Source organism: Dermacentor andersoni, chromosome 2 (assembly GCF_023375885.2).
Source record: "Dermacentor andersoni chromosome 2, qqDerAnde1_hic_scaffold, whole genome shotgun sequence".
Taxonomy (NCBI): domain Eukaryota; kingdom Metazoa; phylum Arthropoda; class Arachnida; order Ixodida; family Ixodidae; genus Dermacentor; species Dermacentor andersoni.
Genome location: NC_092815.1, coordinates 30,242,963 through 30,259,200, shown reverse-complemented (window position 1 = coordinate 30,259,200; position 16,238 = coordinate 30,242,963). Strand labels below are relative to the sequence as shown.

General features: G+C 43.3%; 1 protein-coding gene and 1 long non-coding RNA gene across 3 annotated transcripts in view; one reads left to right on the top strand and one right to left on the bottom strand.

Annotated features, from left to right (window-relative positions):
- Positions 1-16,238, bottom strand: part of LOC126542489 (ras-specific guanine nucleotide-releasing factor 2-like) — a 402,122-nt gene that overhangs the window by 13,751 nt on the left and 372,133 nt on the right. For both annotated transcript variants that reach the window (XM_072286375.1, XM_072286374.1), the window contains 7 exons: positions 13,052-13,182; positions 10,670-10,849; positions 10,303-10,400; positions 10,135-10,219; positions 8,948-9,145; positions 8,673-8,870; positions 107-175 (listed from right to left, as the gene is read on the bottom strand). In XM_072286375.1, coding sequence (XP_072142476.1) covers positions 107-175; positions 8,673-8,870; positions 8,948-9,145; positions 10,135-10,219; positions 10,303-10,400; positions 10,670-10,849; positions 13,052-13,182 — 959 coding nt within the window. The remainder of the gene's footprint in view (positions 1-106; positions 176-8,672; positions 8,871-8,947; positions 9,146-10,134; positions 10,220-10,302; positions 10,401-10,669; positions 10,850-13,051; positions 13,183-16,238) is intronic.
- The window catches only part of LOC140216081 (uncharacterized), a 28,455-nt gene continuing 15,822 nt past the window's right edge, over positions 3,606-16,238 (top strand). The window contains exon 1 of the long non-coding RNA XR_011892727.1: positions 3,606-3,883. This is a non-coding gene — a long non-coding RNA (uncharacterized lncRNA). The remainder of the gene's footprint in view (positions 3,884-16,238) is intronic.

The window sequence follows — 16,238 nt, the reverse complement described above, 5'->3', positions numbered from 1 at the left end:
TATTGGGGGATGCTAGCTACATCATTGCAAGTAATTATTATGAATAAAGTTCATTCATCCTTGCATTTCCAAGCTTATCTGTGCACGTGCCTATAAACAAGCTTACCTTAGGAATCATCTCAATCTTGTACGGAGTCTGCTGGAAATGGCGAATCTCCCGGATCACATGAGCAATCTGCAAAGAATTGCATTCACCTTGGTTCACTTATTCTGGTCGTGACCATCCCAGCGAGAATCTGGACCCTCCCTCCATATATAACGAGATCACAAAGCACTTTTATCTAGACCGCAGAATTATACAGCACACCTCACAATAAGCTCACCAGGCCTCAAGCCCTCACGTGCAGAATGCTTCAAACAAACACGTACCCCACGCAGAACAGACTACATCACTACATGCCTGACCTATACACAACATCATATTGCGAAAATTGCCATAGCACACTAGACGTATATCACTTGCTCTGGCCGTCTGGTCGGACCCACGCAAACAAGAATCAAGACTCCGCCAGGCTACAAGAAGCATTACGCAGCACGGATCTGGTGTAGCAGCTCAGGGCCATCCAGCGAGCCCACGATGCGGCCAGGGAGTTACAACTCTCGGTCCCAACGTGGGAGTAGCCCGCTCTGTGGGACCTTGCGCCCCGTAGCTCGCAGGACCTTTCATTAAAGTTATTCCATCCATCCATCCATCCATCCATCCATCCATCCATCCATTTCGAAACAAAACAAGTCACGACAGGGATTGTAATAAACTGGACGCAGCTCACTGTGGCTTTGAAAATATAATGTATTAACCCTTTCAGGGTCATTGACGCAAATATACGGCGCTGCGAACAAGTCCAAAATGGTCGATGCCGTTTACTTACGGCGCCGTCCGTACGTTTAAAAATCGCGCCAATTTCCTAATTTTTTCCTTCCTAGCATGTGCTGCCACTATGTGGGAATACACGACATTTGTTTCTCGTGCATCCCTCTATCGGTTTTTGTTGCATGGTTTGTTTTAGAGCTAGTTTGCTCCGGCACATCGATGTACTACCGCTCGCGCATTGGCGCGCTCGCAAGTAGGCGGCAGTTTGGGTTTTGCACCGTGGGCAGTTTCGGCTTCTTGCGCTTGCAAAACTGATGGCTATCGCGTTACTAATCGCTCAAAGGGGGGCTGCCTGTTTCTCACTCGTTTAGTGCCCACAGGGGTGAGCATATGAAGGATGCTGCCGTGCATGCGTTCCCCCCCCCCCTTTTTTTTTGAGACGCGCAATATCTAATTGCATCTGGTTGGTGATAAGATGAAGATTAGCGGAAGTTTATCACACGTTTTGCTTTTTTGACGGGCACACAACCACACGGTTTTCTTGAGTGCGCTCACCTACGCAGTTCGATTACTCTATGGACGTAAATATTAGTGTAAGAGCAGGAACATTTGAGACTTGCGAAATATTCTCGTGTGAACATATTCAAAGCCTTGAACTATAACAATGCATAAAAATTTTAATTCCTATAAGTTTATTTCCTTTTTTTTATTGTTGTTATTCATGAATAAAGAGTACATATATACCAACGCAAAATATCTTTTTCTCACTTTACGGTCACCCTAGAAAAATTACGGTAAATTTTTTTCGAAGTAGGTCCCTCAGAAGAATTGGGATTTGCAATAAGAAGGTCGACCCTGAAAGGGTTAAGGAGTTCTAATCATGTGAGGTATAAAGCCTTGCACACTACCTTGCGGAACGCCATCTTCAACCAGTGCACCAATTCCCGATGCATACCTGATCCCAGCATGTTAAAATATGGGTTAACGTCTCAAAGCAGCAGATGGTTGTGAGGGGCTGTGGACTTTGGTTAGACACTGGAATCTGTAAAACATTGTCTAACGAGCATTTTACTGCAATACTTATTAATTGGTTCGCTATGGGAGGAGATAGAAGAAATTAACTGTCCTGTTCGGTGGCAGTGCACATTGGAATAGCAACGAAATATTGTGGTTGCTTTTATATCCTTCCGATAGGCCTGTGGTATAAACTATTACTACCTGGTGGAATACGGATGCACGCGACAAGCCCAGATCATCGCTTGCCTCGTTACTGATCGTACAAGTCTATCTGCTTGGGAAAACAATGTAGCAACACCCACTTCATGAGGGATACGCAGGGTACCGATGGGATAAAAAGGACCAGTGCAATGAAGGTGCCTGTTCAGTGGCAGTGCTCATAAGGATAGCAACTAAATATTGTGCTTGCTTTTACAGGTAAGCAGCATTTTGGTAAAACCCCATTGTCTCGTGTGTTATGTTAGGGCTGTGCACAGCTGCCGATCAATTAATTGTTGCCTTCGTATTAATAGTAGTTGTACATAATCATTTTTTGGGGGTTTTCTTCTTACGACTAAGGAAGTGCATGATATGTCTAAAGCCTTTGAAGATTTCAAGCACTAGCTCAGGTTGGAAATCAGAGGCTTAAAGGAAAAATTTTAGGCATCACCGAGATCACGAAGCAGTTGCAGGAAGTTCTGACGGAGAACCAAGAACTCCGTTTACAAAATGTGAAGTTGACTAAAAAAATAGAAGAGTTAGAACAGTACCAGCATGCCAACAACATTAAGATCAAAGGCATTGCTCTTGAGGCTGAACCAGTAGGTACAGTCAAACAAATTGGTGTAGTCATACAGGAGGAAGTTACAAAGTCAAAGAGGCTGACATTGTCATTTATCATTGTGTACCTGGTGGTCAGCATGACGAATCAAATTGTCCGGTTGATTCATAGAACCAAGAGAAGTGCCTTTCTCAGCAAATCGAAGAAGGCGAAATTGGATGCAAGAACACTTGGCTTTCAGTTCTCGGCAAAGATTTATGTGAATTAACACTTAACCAGATATGGCAAGCAGCTGCTTGGTGCCACAGTGCAACAAAAGAAGGAACTACGATGGAGATTCATGTGGATCACAGGGGGTAAAGTGTTTGCAAGGTAAGATGAGAACTCTTCGGTGTTGAAAATTTCCAGCGCTAACAATGTTGAAAAGTTGAACGAAGGAGTGTAGTGTGAAGCTTCTTTTTTTTGTGGACTTGTGAGATTGTCTTAAAATATGGACTACTCCAATGCATGTAACTATTATGATGTCAGAAATTTCAACGAATTTGAAATTTCATGTACCCCGAAATGGTTCAAGATTTTACACATAACCATGCTTAGCCTTAAAAATAAAAAAGGAGCAACTTAGCGACTTATATACCTCGATCTCCCACAACTTTGACGTTTTAATGTTTACGGAAACATGGCTAGCAGCATACGATAATCCTCCGCACTTTGATGATTATACGCACAACGGTTTTGGCAACAAAACGGAAGGGGCAATGGCATAGCCATGTGTGTTAAGTCGTCATTGAGGCACGGGATTGTTTCAGAATTCTCAACAATAAATAATAGTATTGAGTGTCTGACTGAACGTCGAAGCAAGCTGTAGTTTTAGTTATTTACAGGTCGCCAATGGGAAACAAACTAGATTTCTTACGAGCAATAAAAAACAGCGCTAAACAACAGGACGAGTGAAGGGACGCAAACAACTAGTCCTGTTGTTTAGCGCTGTTTTTTATTGCTCGTAATCATGAACCAACCAGCCCAAATGCATACTCTTCTGTAGATTTCTTAGACTACTTAGGCGTGTACTTCATTTTTTAAGCGTATTATCAATGTCTTTTGTCATAATGGGTGATGTGAATATTAATATGTTATCAGGTGACGATTCTGCTAAGTTACTGAAATCAACTCTTTTGGATGTGCAAGTCTCATCATAGAAGCCACAAGTTTAACAGAAATGAGTACTACCTTGCTTGACTTGTGAGATGAACATTCATTCGGCAGATTGTATCGCTGGACTGCTAACTGCTGACGTAAGTGATCGTCTGTCGATTTTATGTTTTATTCCAAATGCGGAGGGTAAACATAAAACTAAAGTGGCAATTTCATCTCGCGCCATTAGGGCTGTAGCCTTAGAAATGTTTCACTCATATGTATTCACTTGATCGATTGGGCATGCTTGTTTACTTTTTTTCTCCTGTTTACAACAGAAAGTAAGCAGAAGCTAAAGGCTATGCGGCCTGACAAAGGCTTCTGCTCCTAGAACAATTCGGGATGCAGGCCATACGCAGCATACAAATTATATAGACATACCGAGGTCAACTGGAGTGTCGTGATACAAAATATTTTCGTAAAAAAAAAAGAACATGTTTTCAAGAAATACACTTAAGATACATTTCGTTTCAAACTACAACTATAACCTGGAAACAAATGAAAGAAAAGACTGACAATATATGCTACGGTTCTAATCGGACAAACTCGGACAACCACGAAACACCGATGTAGCTTACGAGGCATTTTTTCAGATGCTTATAATGCGCAGTAATCAAGCATTTTTAATGACTGTCAGAAACCAGCGGTCCTAACGAGCAAGAAAGCCATGGTTGATGCAAGACTATTGAAAATGATCAAGATGAAAAATAAAATTACCATGCCTTCGTTCAATCTAGAAATTTAGTGGCACTTTTTGAATAAAAAATATACAGAAATAAGTTGGCCACTGAGTTAAGGTACAAGAGGGAAAGGTATTATGAAGAACTGTTTGCAAAGATAAAAAATGATTCTAAGAAGGTGTTGGAAGAAGTAAGAAACCTAATGACTGAGAAAAAGCAGGCTTCACTGCTATGTATATAAACCAGTGCAGGCATCTTGTCGGATAAGGAAGCTGCTACTAAGATGAACAATTTTTTGTGACAAGTGCAGAAGACAAGATAACAATTTGATACGTTATTCTACATTAAATGAATTGAGCCTTACAAACTCTGTAGTATTAACCCTCATGACATTGAAGTAAGTCATGCAATTAATATATCAGATCAAGAATAATGTAGTGGCTGGTTTCGACAAGGTTAAGTCAACTCCTTTAAAGGGGCCCTGAACCACTTTTTATCAAAGTGGAGAAAGGCATTTGAAGTGAAAACAGGCTATTTCAGAAATACTTTGCTGTAAAAAGTACTTCAATGCATTCAGCAGAAGTGGAGTTATGGGCAATCAAATATGGCTTCCGCTGTGCTCTCATTCCTTCTTCAATGTCTTGCACTGCGACGGCTACGGCGAAGTGGGGCGTGCCCACAACGCTCCACCTTCTAAGTGTCACCGTGGCACCCAGTTCAACTTTCATTTTGGATGTTAACATAGACGCCACGACTTCCTCCTTTGGTGCTTACGATTCGCTAAACATAAGCAAAACGCAGTTGTCCTCAGCCAAATGCCAATGGACAATGCCAATTGACAGCGAAAGCCAATGGACTTGTGGCGGCACCCTGTGATGGTTGCGGTATCTACGCCATGTAGCCGACTGCAGCTCGATGTCAGCTATCGGCCAATAGCCATCTAAAGGAATGACGAAATAGTGCGTCTAGAAGAGAGTGAGGACAGGGCCTTCTGTTGAAAAGAGAGCATTTGAGAGAAAGGTGACTTCGCAGTCCGCTTGCGAGCTCCGCGCACTGCGTACGGCAGCAAAACTTTGCTGAGATGTTCACAGCAGTGTATGCTATCCGCAGACTGTTATTTCACCAAGGCCGGGGGGTTTTTCAGGGCCCCTTTAAAATATGTAGCCTATATTATAGCCCCAATCATCGCTTATATATTTAATAGAATATTTGATACTGATGTTTTTCCAGACAGCATAAATATAGCCAGAGTTTGCCATGTTTTTAAAGGAGGTGATAAGCAACAATTCACTTACTACAGACTAATCTCTATTCTTCCAGTTTTATCTAAAGTATTTGAGAATGTGACAGATGCTCGATCGCACAAATTCTTTGCTAAGTACAATGTGATCAGTGAGGCGCTGTATGGCTTCCAGAAACATAAATCTTGCAAAGCAGCCCTTCTGAATATTAAACATGAATGAATTAAGAACGTTGATCATATATGCCCTACACATTAGGTTTGTTTAAAAATTTTAGGAAGGCATTTGATTCGGTATGTCATGAAGCCCTCGTGTACAAATTTGGCAAGTACGATGGGTGTGGAGTGGTTCTTGAGTTAATTAAAAACTATCTAATTAACTGCCATCAGTATGTTAGCATAAATAACAGTTCATCGGCTTATGCAAATATAGCCAGAGGAGTGCCACAGGGGTCAATACTCGGGCCTCTGTTCAGAATATATATAAACGATTTCGGTGACATCCAATGTTCTCCCAAGGTAATAATGTATGCAGATGACACTAATAATTTTTTCAGCAGTACATCTATTCAAGAACTTGAGCACCAAGTGAATAATTACCCAGGTAAGCTGGCAGGTTGGCTTAGTTCAAATAAATTCCAAGTAAATGTTAGTGAAACGAAATACATAATATTTGCTCCAATCAATAAGCCACATCACATCAATACAAAACAATCATTGTGTTTGAGGGCAGACAGAGTAGGTAATGACCCAGATTTTCTTAGCAGTTTGGTTTATGAAGGCTTGACGTGGAATATACATGTAAAAAAACTAACAATAGAACTTAGTAGAATTGTTGGATGCTTATGCAAACTCAGCCCAGTCTTGCCAAAATGGTTACAACATGCATTATATTATGCTCTGGTCTTTTCTGGAGTAAAATACTGTATTTTGGTATGGGGTACATCCGCACAAACTAATTATCAAAAACTAATAATTCTGCAGAAGAGAGTTGTGCGAGCATTCGAACAGCATCGTGGCCTTATCAAGAACTTGAAAGCTAAATCCCTTTTTGAAAAATATTCAATGCTAAAAGTAACACAACTATACCATTTCAAGATTTTACAATGGGTTATGTAAAAGAAGCCTGGATTTTTTCGGAGTACATCAGCGGATACAATGTAAAACATATGTTAGCAATGCAAAAAAGAAAAAAAAACGAACACTGAGGAAAAACTATGGTAAACAAATAGAATATCAAGTACCGGCATTGCTAAATCACTTACTTGGTCTCATAGATTCTGATCATATACATTCTAGTACTATGGCCAAGTCTATCCTGACACGTCATGATATTGAATTTGCTTAAATAACAAAATGCTTTTGTCTTGTCATACTTTATGTCATTTTGCATTGTGTGACCTAATTTTTTTTTTTTTTTTATTCAGCTGATGTACACGCCTGCGTTACATTAGTTGCGTGAATTTTGACAATGTACCATGACTTGTCCCATAGTTTGTTTGTTTTTCTTTCCCATTTTCTATGCTCTTTTTCTCTGCTGTGAAATGCTGTGAAAACAATGGCAATGTGAAATATAATTTTTTCTTGAAATGATTAGAGGGGCAATATTGTGTCATGCACATCGGCCTGCGTTCCGAACTGTAATAGGAGCAGATGCCTTTTGTCAGGCTATGTAGCACCTTTAGTTTCTGCTTCTATTCCTGTAAGCAGGCAGGACAAATAAACTTCAAACTTCAACTGTTGCGATGCCGCCAGGTGGCGAGTGTCACTACCAACGGAGACGCTCTGGCCCTCTGCCTCTAGTGGTCTTTCCAAGTGGTATTCCTTCCCTTCCTTTTCTCATACCGGAGTAGAGGGAGGTACTGTGGTGTCGAGCCCTGCCTCCTTTTTTTCTCTTCCTCTCAGCGCCGCGCATTTACAGTGGCGGCGTTGCGCCTCTCGCATTGGATAATTAGTCATGGTGAGTGATGTAGATCGCACTGCAAGGAGGCCCTTGTGCGTGTGACTGACTCACTGGCTAATAGCACAGCATCCTTGAAAGGGCGCATGGTTTAGCTGTTTTCGAGGCGTAGTAGTGCCGTAATACCTTATAGACACGCTTGACAGTGCGTAAGTATACGCTACTCTTGTTTGCTTAAAACGGCCAAGCCCTTCAACACGCAACCAAACCATAGTACACGAGCGTTGTATTCTGTCTCCGTCAGAAGCTAGGAATCAAAACCGCGAGACCTCGTGCATGATGTTTATTCTCCACGCACAAAGGACAAATAGTTGATGGACACTTAATTCCTAGAGCTACACCAGGTGTGCGAGGGATGCCGTAATAGAGGGCTGCGAATTAATTTTGAGTATGTCTTTATTTTGCGTGCTCGTTAACTTATAAGTGAACGAGTATTTTGTCATTTCGCCCTCTTTGGAAAGCCTACATCGCAACCGGGAGTCGAACTCGCCACCTTATGCCCAGAAGCAGAATGTCATGGTTGCTGAGCTGCTCGTCGCTCATATGTCCCAAAGCGTTCTGCGAACTGCTGTGTATTTTGTTTGCGAACGCGCGCACGCTGGTATCACCTTATAATATATTGGAGCAGGTATCCCTGTATGATGTGCGCTGATGCACGCTAAGCCTTATTGTGTTGAAGCAAAGTAAATATCAGTATATGATTGCAGATTCTAGTTTTCTACTGCGTTTTCCGTATAAACTGCATCCTTCGACAAGTGATATGTTCTAAATGTGCTTGCCAACATGAGCGCCGACGATACTGTTGGTATAGGTAGATTAAAGGGATAGTTGGGGTTATGTTCTCCTGGAGCTTAGGAAATCCTTGTGGGTTATTGCAGAAATAAATAGTTTGATAATTGTGCTACTCATTGAACGACGTTTCAATACGTATGTCAAAGTCTGGGATGGATTCTGTATACGCAATAAAACCGGCAAGGCGAGGCAAGAGGAAGTGCCATCAATTTGCGCACCATTCTCATCTTGGAGAAGTTGAGCAGTCCTTCATCTGTGAAATTTGGCGTGCCCTCCTCGATGAAGGAGAGGTCGGTGAGGTACAAGCCCAGGTACGGAATGCAGGGTGGGTCGCAGCGGTGAAGAGCGTCACGCATGTTGCGGAACCGCCCGTCAGCCGACACCAATGCCTGCAGCTTGTCGATCGTCTGCTTCGTCTGTGCGGAAAGAGAAGACAGCGCCACAGTCACCCGTGCTGTGTGCGACCAGACAGCCGGGCTATTCGAGGACTTACCGTCTTTGAGACCTTCTCCCAGGTTTTCTTGAGGCGGAACACCGAGCTGTTCATGAAGGCCGCGCAGATTTGGAGCACACCGTTGAAATTGTGCAGGCAGCGGCAGATGTCGGCGACGGCGGACCACTTGTCGATGATGGTCACTCGCTTGGACATCTCCGGACAGCGCATAATTTCCGACACCACCAAACGACTCACCTGTCCACGTGACAGATACACACAAGGTGAGCTGCATTAGTCACTCATTCCAATTTGAACGGGATCACAATTCGGCGCATCTGAATGCATGATTTTCGGAAATGTGAGCATCAAATGTGACATGTACAGAGGTGAGGGGCAGCTGCTCACTTAAACGAGACAGAACAGTTTAGGGCATTCAAAGCATCCCGTACAAGTGACCGCCATCATGTATACGTATACAAGCAGTAATGGAATAGAATGTCAAGCATACTGGTTTAGCATTGCTAAAGTAATAAAGTGCCACGAGACAATGACAAGACAGGGCACTAAAAGCGCAATGTATGTATGTTATAGTCTTTGTGTCATTACCGTGTGGCATTTCACTGATTTCGTAATATCCCAAGTACCCTGCGATGAAACAAGGCGGTTCTTAAAAATATGTAATTCTTCGGTTTTGCGTGTTGAAACCACGAAATGATTATAAGGCATGCCGTAGCACCCTGCATTAATGTTAACCACTTGAGGTTCTTTAACGTGCGCATAGATCTGAGTGCACGAGTGTCTTTGCGTTTCGTCCCCTTCCAAAATGCCGCTGCCGCAGCAGGAATCGAACCCGTGACCTCGTGCTCAGTAGCGCAATGCCATAGGCACTGGAATCACGTGGCGAGTACAAAGGCGGTTCTGCTGATATCGGAAATAAGATTAGGCTAAGCAGTGAAGCGAGCCTGACAACTGGTAAGTCGGCATCATGGCGGTGAAGGCTGCGATCCGAGTCGTCCATGTGGATGCATTCAGATTTGTGTGTGTATGCACTTGTGTGTTTGAAAGGGAGGCAGAGACGATGACGTTATATGATCCAGACGATTTAAGGTTGCCTGTGTGCTTTCACACGGAAAATCACAGCTCTGGCTCAAATAACCTCTTAAATAAATTGTGTCGGGTGTATTTTCTGCGTCTAAATGTCGAAATATGCGTATGTAACAGTGCTGAATAGATAGAAAACTCACATCATTGAACCTTCTTGTCATAAGAAGAATATGAGGAGCCTTGGTTGCCTTCTCGGGCTTCATCCAGGCTTGACCTAGAAACTCCCTGTGTTCAAGAGATTATTTAGAATCAGGATTGACATCATGCTGTAAAGGAAAACACCGACATCGGTAGAATGTGTCACTCACTCGCTGCGTATAGCTATGAATATCTTGTGGTCGAGGTAGGTCATGCCTTCGGCGATCTCAAGGGCCGACAAGGACTCTACTGTCTCTTTACTTGGTGTCTGCAGTGAATACAGCAAGAAATTACGTGAGAATCTTCTCATAATCTTCAACATAATACAATTTTTTACTGCTCTACATCCTAATTACCAACGATATTCTTTAAGCGGTCAGCTCTTGGATAAAGAATGATTCTTGGTAAAGAACTTGCCAATCTATTAGTTTTACGCATCTGAAAGCGCAGCACCACTGTTGCGGAAATATATGCCTGGAAATGTTACTTTTCATATTATGCACCCGTGTGAAAGGCGATGTTGGTCAAGAGACGTACCATATGAGGAGCCAAGAGGATGTCGAGGTCTACTTTCGTCTTGTCCTGATCTTGCTTGGAGATCATGTGCAAGAGCTGGGCGGCCGCCTTGTGTTCAGCCGGAAGGAGGTTGGGGTTGTGAGCCAGCTCCTCCAGGAACTCTGTTGTCAACTGCAGCAGCTTCGGGTCGTTCTCAAAGTCCTGCAACGCCATCCGTCAGAGCGAACATGTATGCCGTCGTATCGTGGACATGGGCTTAAAATGTGCGCGGCAAACAGGGAAATAATAGGGGTGACCAATGGCACATAATGTTGAGAACCTTTGCCCCTTGTTCACAGAGCATACACATAAAAGCTGCCCTCGTAGCACAATTGCTCTAGGCTCAATCGCCCCGGTGACAAGCTCTTGCCCAAAAAGGACTTTCATAGTGCGTGCGGAGGGTGTCGAAAATTTGATAACCTGTTTTTGACATAAGTTTGCTACTTGTCAATGTAGACTTTCTATGTAATGGTGCTCCAAAGGTCACAGACTGAAAAACCTGATTCCCGGATGCTGTGGCTTGGTAGATGAGCTGCATGAGCATTTAACTACGTTAAACATATTCTGTTTTGTTCTTTCTGAAGTTCACGGCATATACTATGCGTTTGTTTTTATCTGGAATACCTTGTTTTGCTACAAGAAACTGTCATATCAAGGCTCCTGCCCTTTTTTCTTTTTTTGCAGATAGGCAACATGCCTAGGGGGACATAAGCAGCAAGAAATATTTCTGCGGTAATTCCCGTGATTAACTAAAACGTGCTAATTACATTTAAATTATTAACTTTCGGGCACATGTAGTTGCGAAATTGAAGCGAAGGATTACTTACTAAAATCCGAAGACTCTAAGCACTACTTTTCAGATATCCTTGCCATATTTGCTAAAGAAAGCCTTGCCGTTTTCACCTGAAGGGACACTAAAGGCACATACAAAGTCAAGCTAAAATGATTTATTAGTGCTCGAGAATCTGTAAGGCGTCAATATAATCGCAACCAGAGCCTTAATAATCGAAATATTGAGGTAAATGCAGGACACGATTATAGAGTCCTCCGGAACATTCAAGTACTTGCCCGATGACGAAGGGCGTCCTCATTTAAATTCTGTCACTAGTATTCAACCAGTCGTTATAAAAACATCATGGTATTGCATTACAAGACGAAATAAAATGTTACTTGTCCAGTTCTATTTCATTTTTAGAAAAAAAGATATAAGGAACTCGTTGACATTACCATTGATAAAGACGCGAGCGGTCGAAAGGTCTCGTTCTCGCTCGACTCTGCGGCGCCCGCACTTTCGGGTTTCAGTAGTTTCGTTATCGTGTAATGCTGCGCTGGTTTTGCTGGCTCGCGAAACTCGCACAAACTGAAAATTGCAGAGGAGTCCACTTCCATGTGATGTCGCGGGATGCTCGAGCGGTCCACTCCACTTGACCAAAAGCAGCTGCAGCGGCGAATCCATCGTTCTGTCTTGGCTCTGTTTCTCCGTGGACGCTAATTTGCGTTTTGTGCAAGGAACTGTACCGCCGTCCATGCCCCCGTCTGTCGGGCACCGTTTTACTCCCCGGGGGCAGCAAAGGGCGGTGATGGCGTATGCAACGTCACTACTCTCCAGTTATGTGTCGGGAGATTTGAATTGCGACAAAGGTATTCATACCCTTCAGTTGCTATTTTCTCGCAAACTAAGTTTTTCATTGGTACGAAACAAGCGTTGCGAGGTTTCTGGAATGGTATTTAAACAGTCCACGTCGACTTAGTATTTGCCTTTAGTGTCCTTCAAGTTCGTCCCGAACTGTTAAAGGGGCGCTTTTGGGAAACTTTAACGGGAAGGTCAATGCATTTCGTAGCACTTTTTAAGGTCGCATATACGAAAGCGGTGCCAGTTGTAGGATTTCTGCTTAGCAGATATAACTTCGCTACTCGTCGGCTTCAATTTCGCACTTACGTCATGTGGCCTTTAGATAGTGATTATATGCTTAATTAGCATATTTCAGCTAAATAGCGAAATTAGGCTTGTGTTTCTTGCTGCTAATGTCCGAAAGATAATACACCCTAGTATTCGGCCATAGTCTCCGACAACCGGCTTGGCGGAGCTGCAATGTCGGATACATTTCACAGATTATACATGGAGACGTATTCACGACAGAATTCTTCGATCTACAAATACGAGAAAGGCGTAAGCTTTCGATATAGCTGAGTGTACTATTGCTACCAGAAGCGGACGAAAGCTATCAGCGTTGTGCCATATACGGGCGGGGCTCAACGCACGCACGCACGCTGCCCGTTTCGAAACGCAGCAAAAGAACGCGTTCGAAACGCTGTCGTCTACGAGCTAACACTTTGCACGTCTGTAACTTCATGAGTGCTGACCTGGGAGTGTTTGGAGACCCAATGGCGTAGTACGTTGAGCACTCGCATGGTGGCCGCGGTGCTGATCATTGATTCCCGCTTGGCGCGTAAGGCTGCCGGTCCGGGGCCCACGGCGGCCCCGCCAGCTGCTCCTGCGAGATCATGCCATTTCGTGAGTCAGCGCTGGAGAATAGCACGATGCAAGTGGCTTGGCGATGCAACAGGTCGCATAGGAGGACTGCAGACCACATAGTTATGTACAAACATTACTAGAGGGAACATTCGCGCACTGACCGTTCAGCCATCGTGGAAATTATGGGTATAGTACACGGATTTGTCTAATCTTCGTGTTTTTTAGCTTCAGGCGTTGTAGTGGTGTCATTTATTAGGCTTAATCTTTCTACATACCCGGACGACCACACTTTTCTTGGCTCAGCAAGACATATATAGTTTTTGCCCGTATGTGTAATCATCGCAAATTGTTGCATCTGCAACGCAATATATTGTATAAACTGATCAGTCTGCAAACTTCGCAAACCCGTTTGAAGCCGGCAATCTTTGCACTCCCCGTCATTCCCATGATGACTGAACTGCCGCGCATGCAGCCCCCGTATAGGGGGCAGCGTCAGAGTCTCCTCTAGCGTAATTTTTTGCAGGAAACTCCGCGCTATAGACACTTTCGCATGCACCGTGGCAGCGGCGAGTCCGTGGCCCGCAAGAACTTCCGTGTCACGTGTTAAGGAGAAGGAAGTGCATTTTCTCGCGCGCTCAATGCACGAAATGCCTCTTTTTACTTTTTTAAGCAAAAGAAATGTGCATCTTGCCACAAGAACACGTATGCATTATTTCCCGTATTTATTGTGGCAAGATTTATTAATGGAATTGTGATTAGCTGCAAACTAGAAATGTTTCAAACCTGCAGGGTCCCGTATCAGAGCACTGCGGATTTTCATTCTTGTCCGCTAGACTCTCTTCGTAAACAGGGAACGGCTGTGCAATATTTCTTCTATCCGCAGCGTGTTAGTATTAGCAGAAATAACTTGATTTTTTTCCCTGGCTTGCTTACGGCATGTGCGTCAACACCGTTTGAGCGTTGAGAACGGCGGTGTTCAAGGCCGGTTCATTTCAGAATATTGCAGCATTGAAATAAAAATTTTAATAATGTTACACATCAACGTAATATGCCGAAAACGCCCAAAGGTGTTATCAACTGATATTTTTACTGCATCGACTACGAGAGCCTTAGTTAAGGTACCTTTTCCTTTGCACGTGATCAACAATTCCGACCACTCATTGTACGTCTCTTTCCTGCCGTCGTAACCATACATCATCACAGGACAATCCTCCACGATACTTAGGTCTGGAATTTCGCTCTTGTTTACAACTGTTATGCAAGCTCCACTATCTACTAAAGCCTTGTTGACGTCCCTCCCTTTTGCTTGCACAGAAATGTACACAAGCTTGGCACGATCGTATGTTATAGCCTGGCAAGGTTATTATGCAGAAGCTGTTGGCATGGACGCTTTCGTAAAAATGCGTTCGTGATATGTTTTTGAGACGTGCTTAAATATATGCGCTTACACAGTGCCGTCGTTAAAAAGCCTTCCTGAGAGGCCTCCGGACGGTACTTATTCTTTTTCTATATATTCGGTAGTTTTTTCTAGTCACCTTTCTGGTTGGCGCGTGCACATTTTTAATAGTACCAGTGTCAACTGTCGCTGCCGTGCCTGCGAGCTCTAAGGCAGTGTTCCTTGCAGCGCTAATGGTGTCTCACCAAAGGGGACGAGGGGTGCGGATTACGAAGAACAATAAACGAGACTGTCGAAGAAGCACACCAAACGCTGGCGTATGAGGTTTTTAATAACGTCGGTTGAACTTATTTTTAACACATATAATGGCGCATTGATTTCTTTTTTGGAGTATTATGAACCATGGCGGGTAAAAAAAAGTGCGCAACGTCTTCACTTGAGTTAAGAAATAACTGAACGTTCAACCTTCGAGATCTCTACGGGAATACTACCACTTGAACACGTGGCGTCGGACTCGCCGAAAACGGCACGCGGCTTGAGAGCTATACAGTTTAGCCATTTTTGCTAACGGGCAACCAAGTATTTGAGACGCCATTTTCAGCGTGCCGTCACCTGGCGACGGCGTGCTCTTCTCGCACCTTGCGATAACGCATGCTGCTATTACGGCCGAAGTGCGTGTCATACGGCGTCCGCTTTAATCAGTAGGCACTTTCAGCACAGTGCCTCCCGCCGGCCGATCACGTTTTGCGCATCAATAAATCTCTGTAGTAATAACAGTGATATCTCACGAGAATGTATTTAGACAGTATACACTAAGTATGTAGGCGTTTTTCTGTGACACATTACAATTGTGGCTGCACGCCCGTGGACACATGATCTCATATTACTTGTCGGCAAATGTCTGTATCTTCATCTAAGGAACCCACTAGTTAAGTCCATGGACAATAGACCGAAGGAAGTCGTCTTATTAACTGCTTTTACGGACTTCATATTGCCCAAAGGACTAGTTTGCAAGAAGGAAAATCAGCCTATTCAAAACTCTATGGGTGATCTATCTGTTGTTCAAATTAAATTTTTTTTTTTCATGAGAGGTAAGAGTCGATACTACCCTGGTATTATTTACGACCGTAACACTTTCAGACGCAGCACCTACAACTGCGCACGTCAGGACAGCATCTAACTTTCTAACTTTTTTCTGACCACAAAAGCAGTGGCTCGAAGAAGGACACGGTTACAGCCGCTTCAGGGGCCAAATAATTCTGTCTGTATAAAAGTTTATTTCCACACATTTCTTTCATATTCAGTATCACGAAACGCGTATAGCTGCAGAATGGATTAATATTTTTTAATCCCTCTGTGAATTTTGTCAAGTCTATGGAATGTGAACTCTCTGCGAGAACTTTCTACATGGATGTAAAATGTGAGAAGATCATCAACTGTTTCATGTACGGTATAGTTTGAAAGCACCTGTCCAGTAACGTAAAAATATGCCTGATATAAAATATTGTTAATAACAATGAAATAACCCTTTGACTGTGCATCAGGTTCATTCTGAGTTTATAGAAAAACAATGCAGCGTCAATTTCTAATGAGTAAGGTCGATAGAGATTTAATTGACTAAAGTTAAGAAAGCGTCAGTTGACTCACATTCAGTACACATTTAATTGAGTAGTTACTGA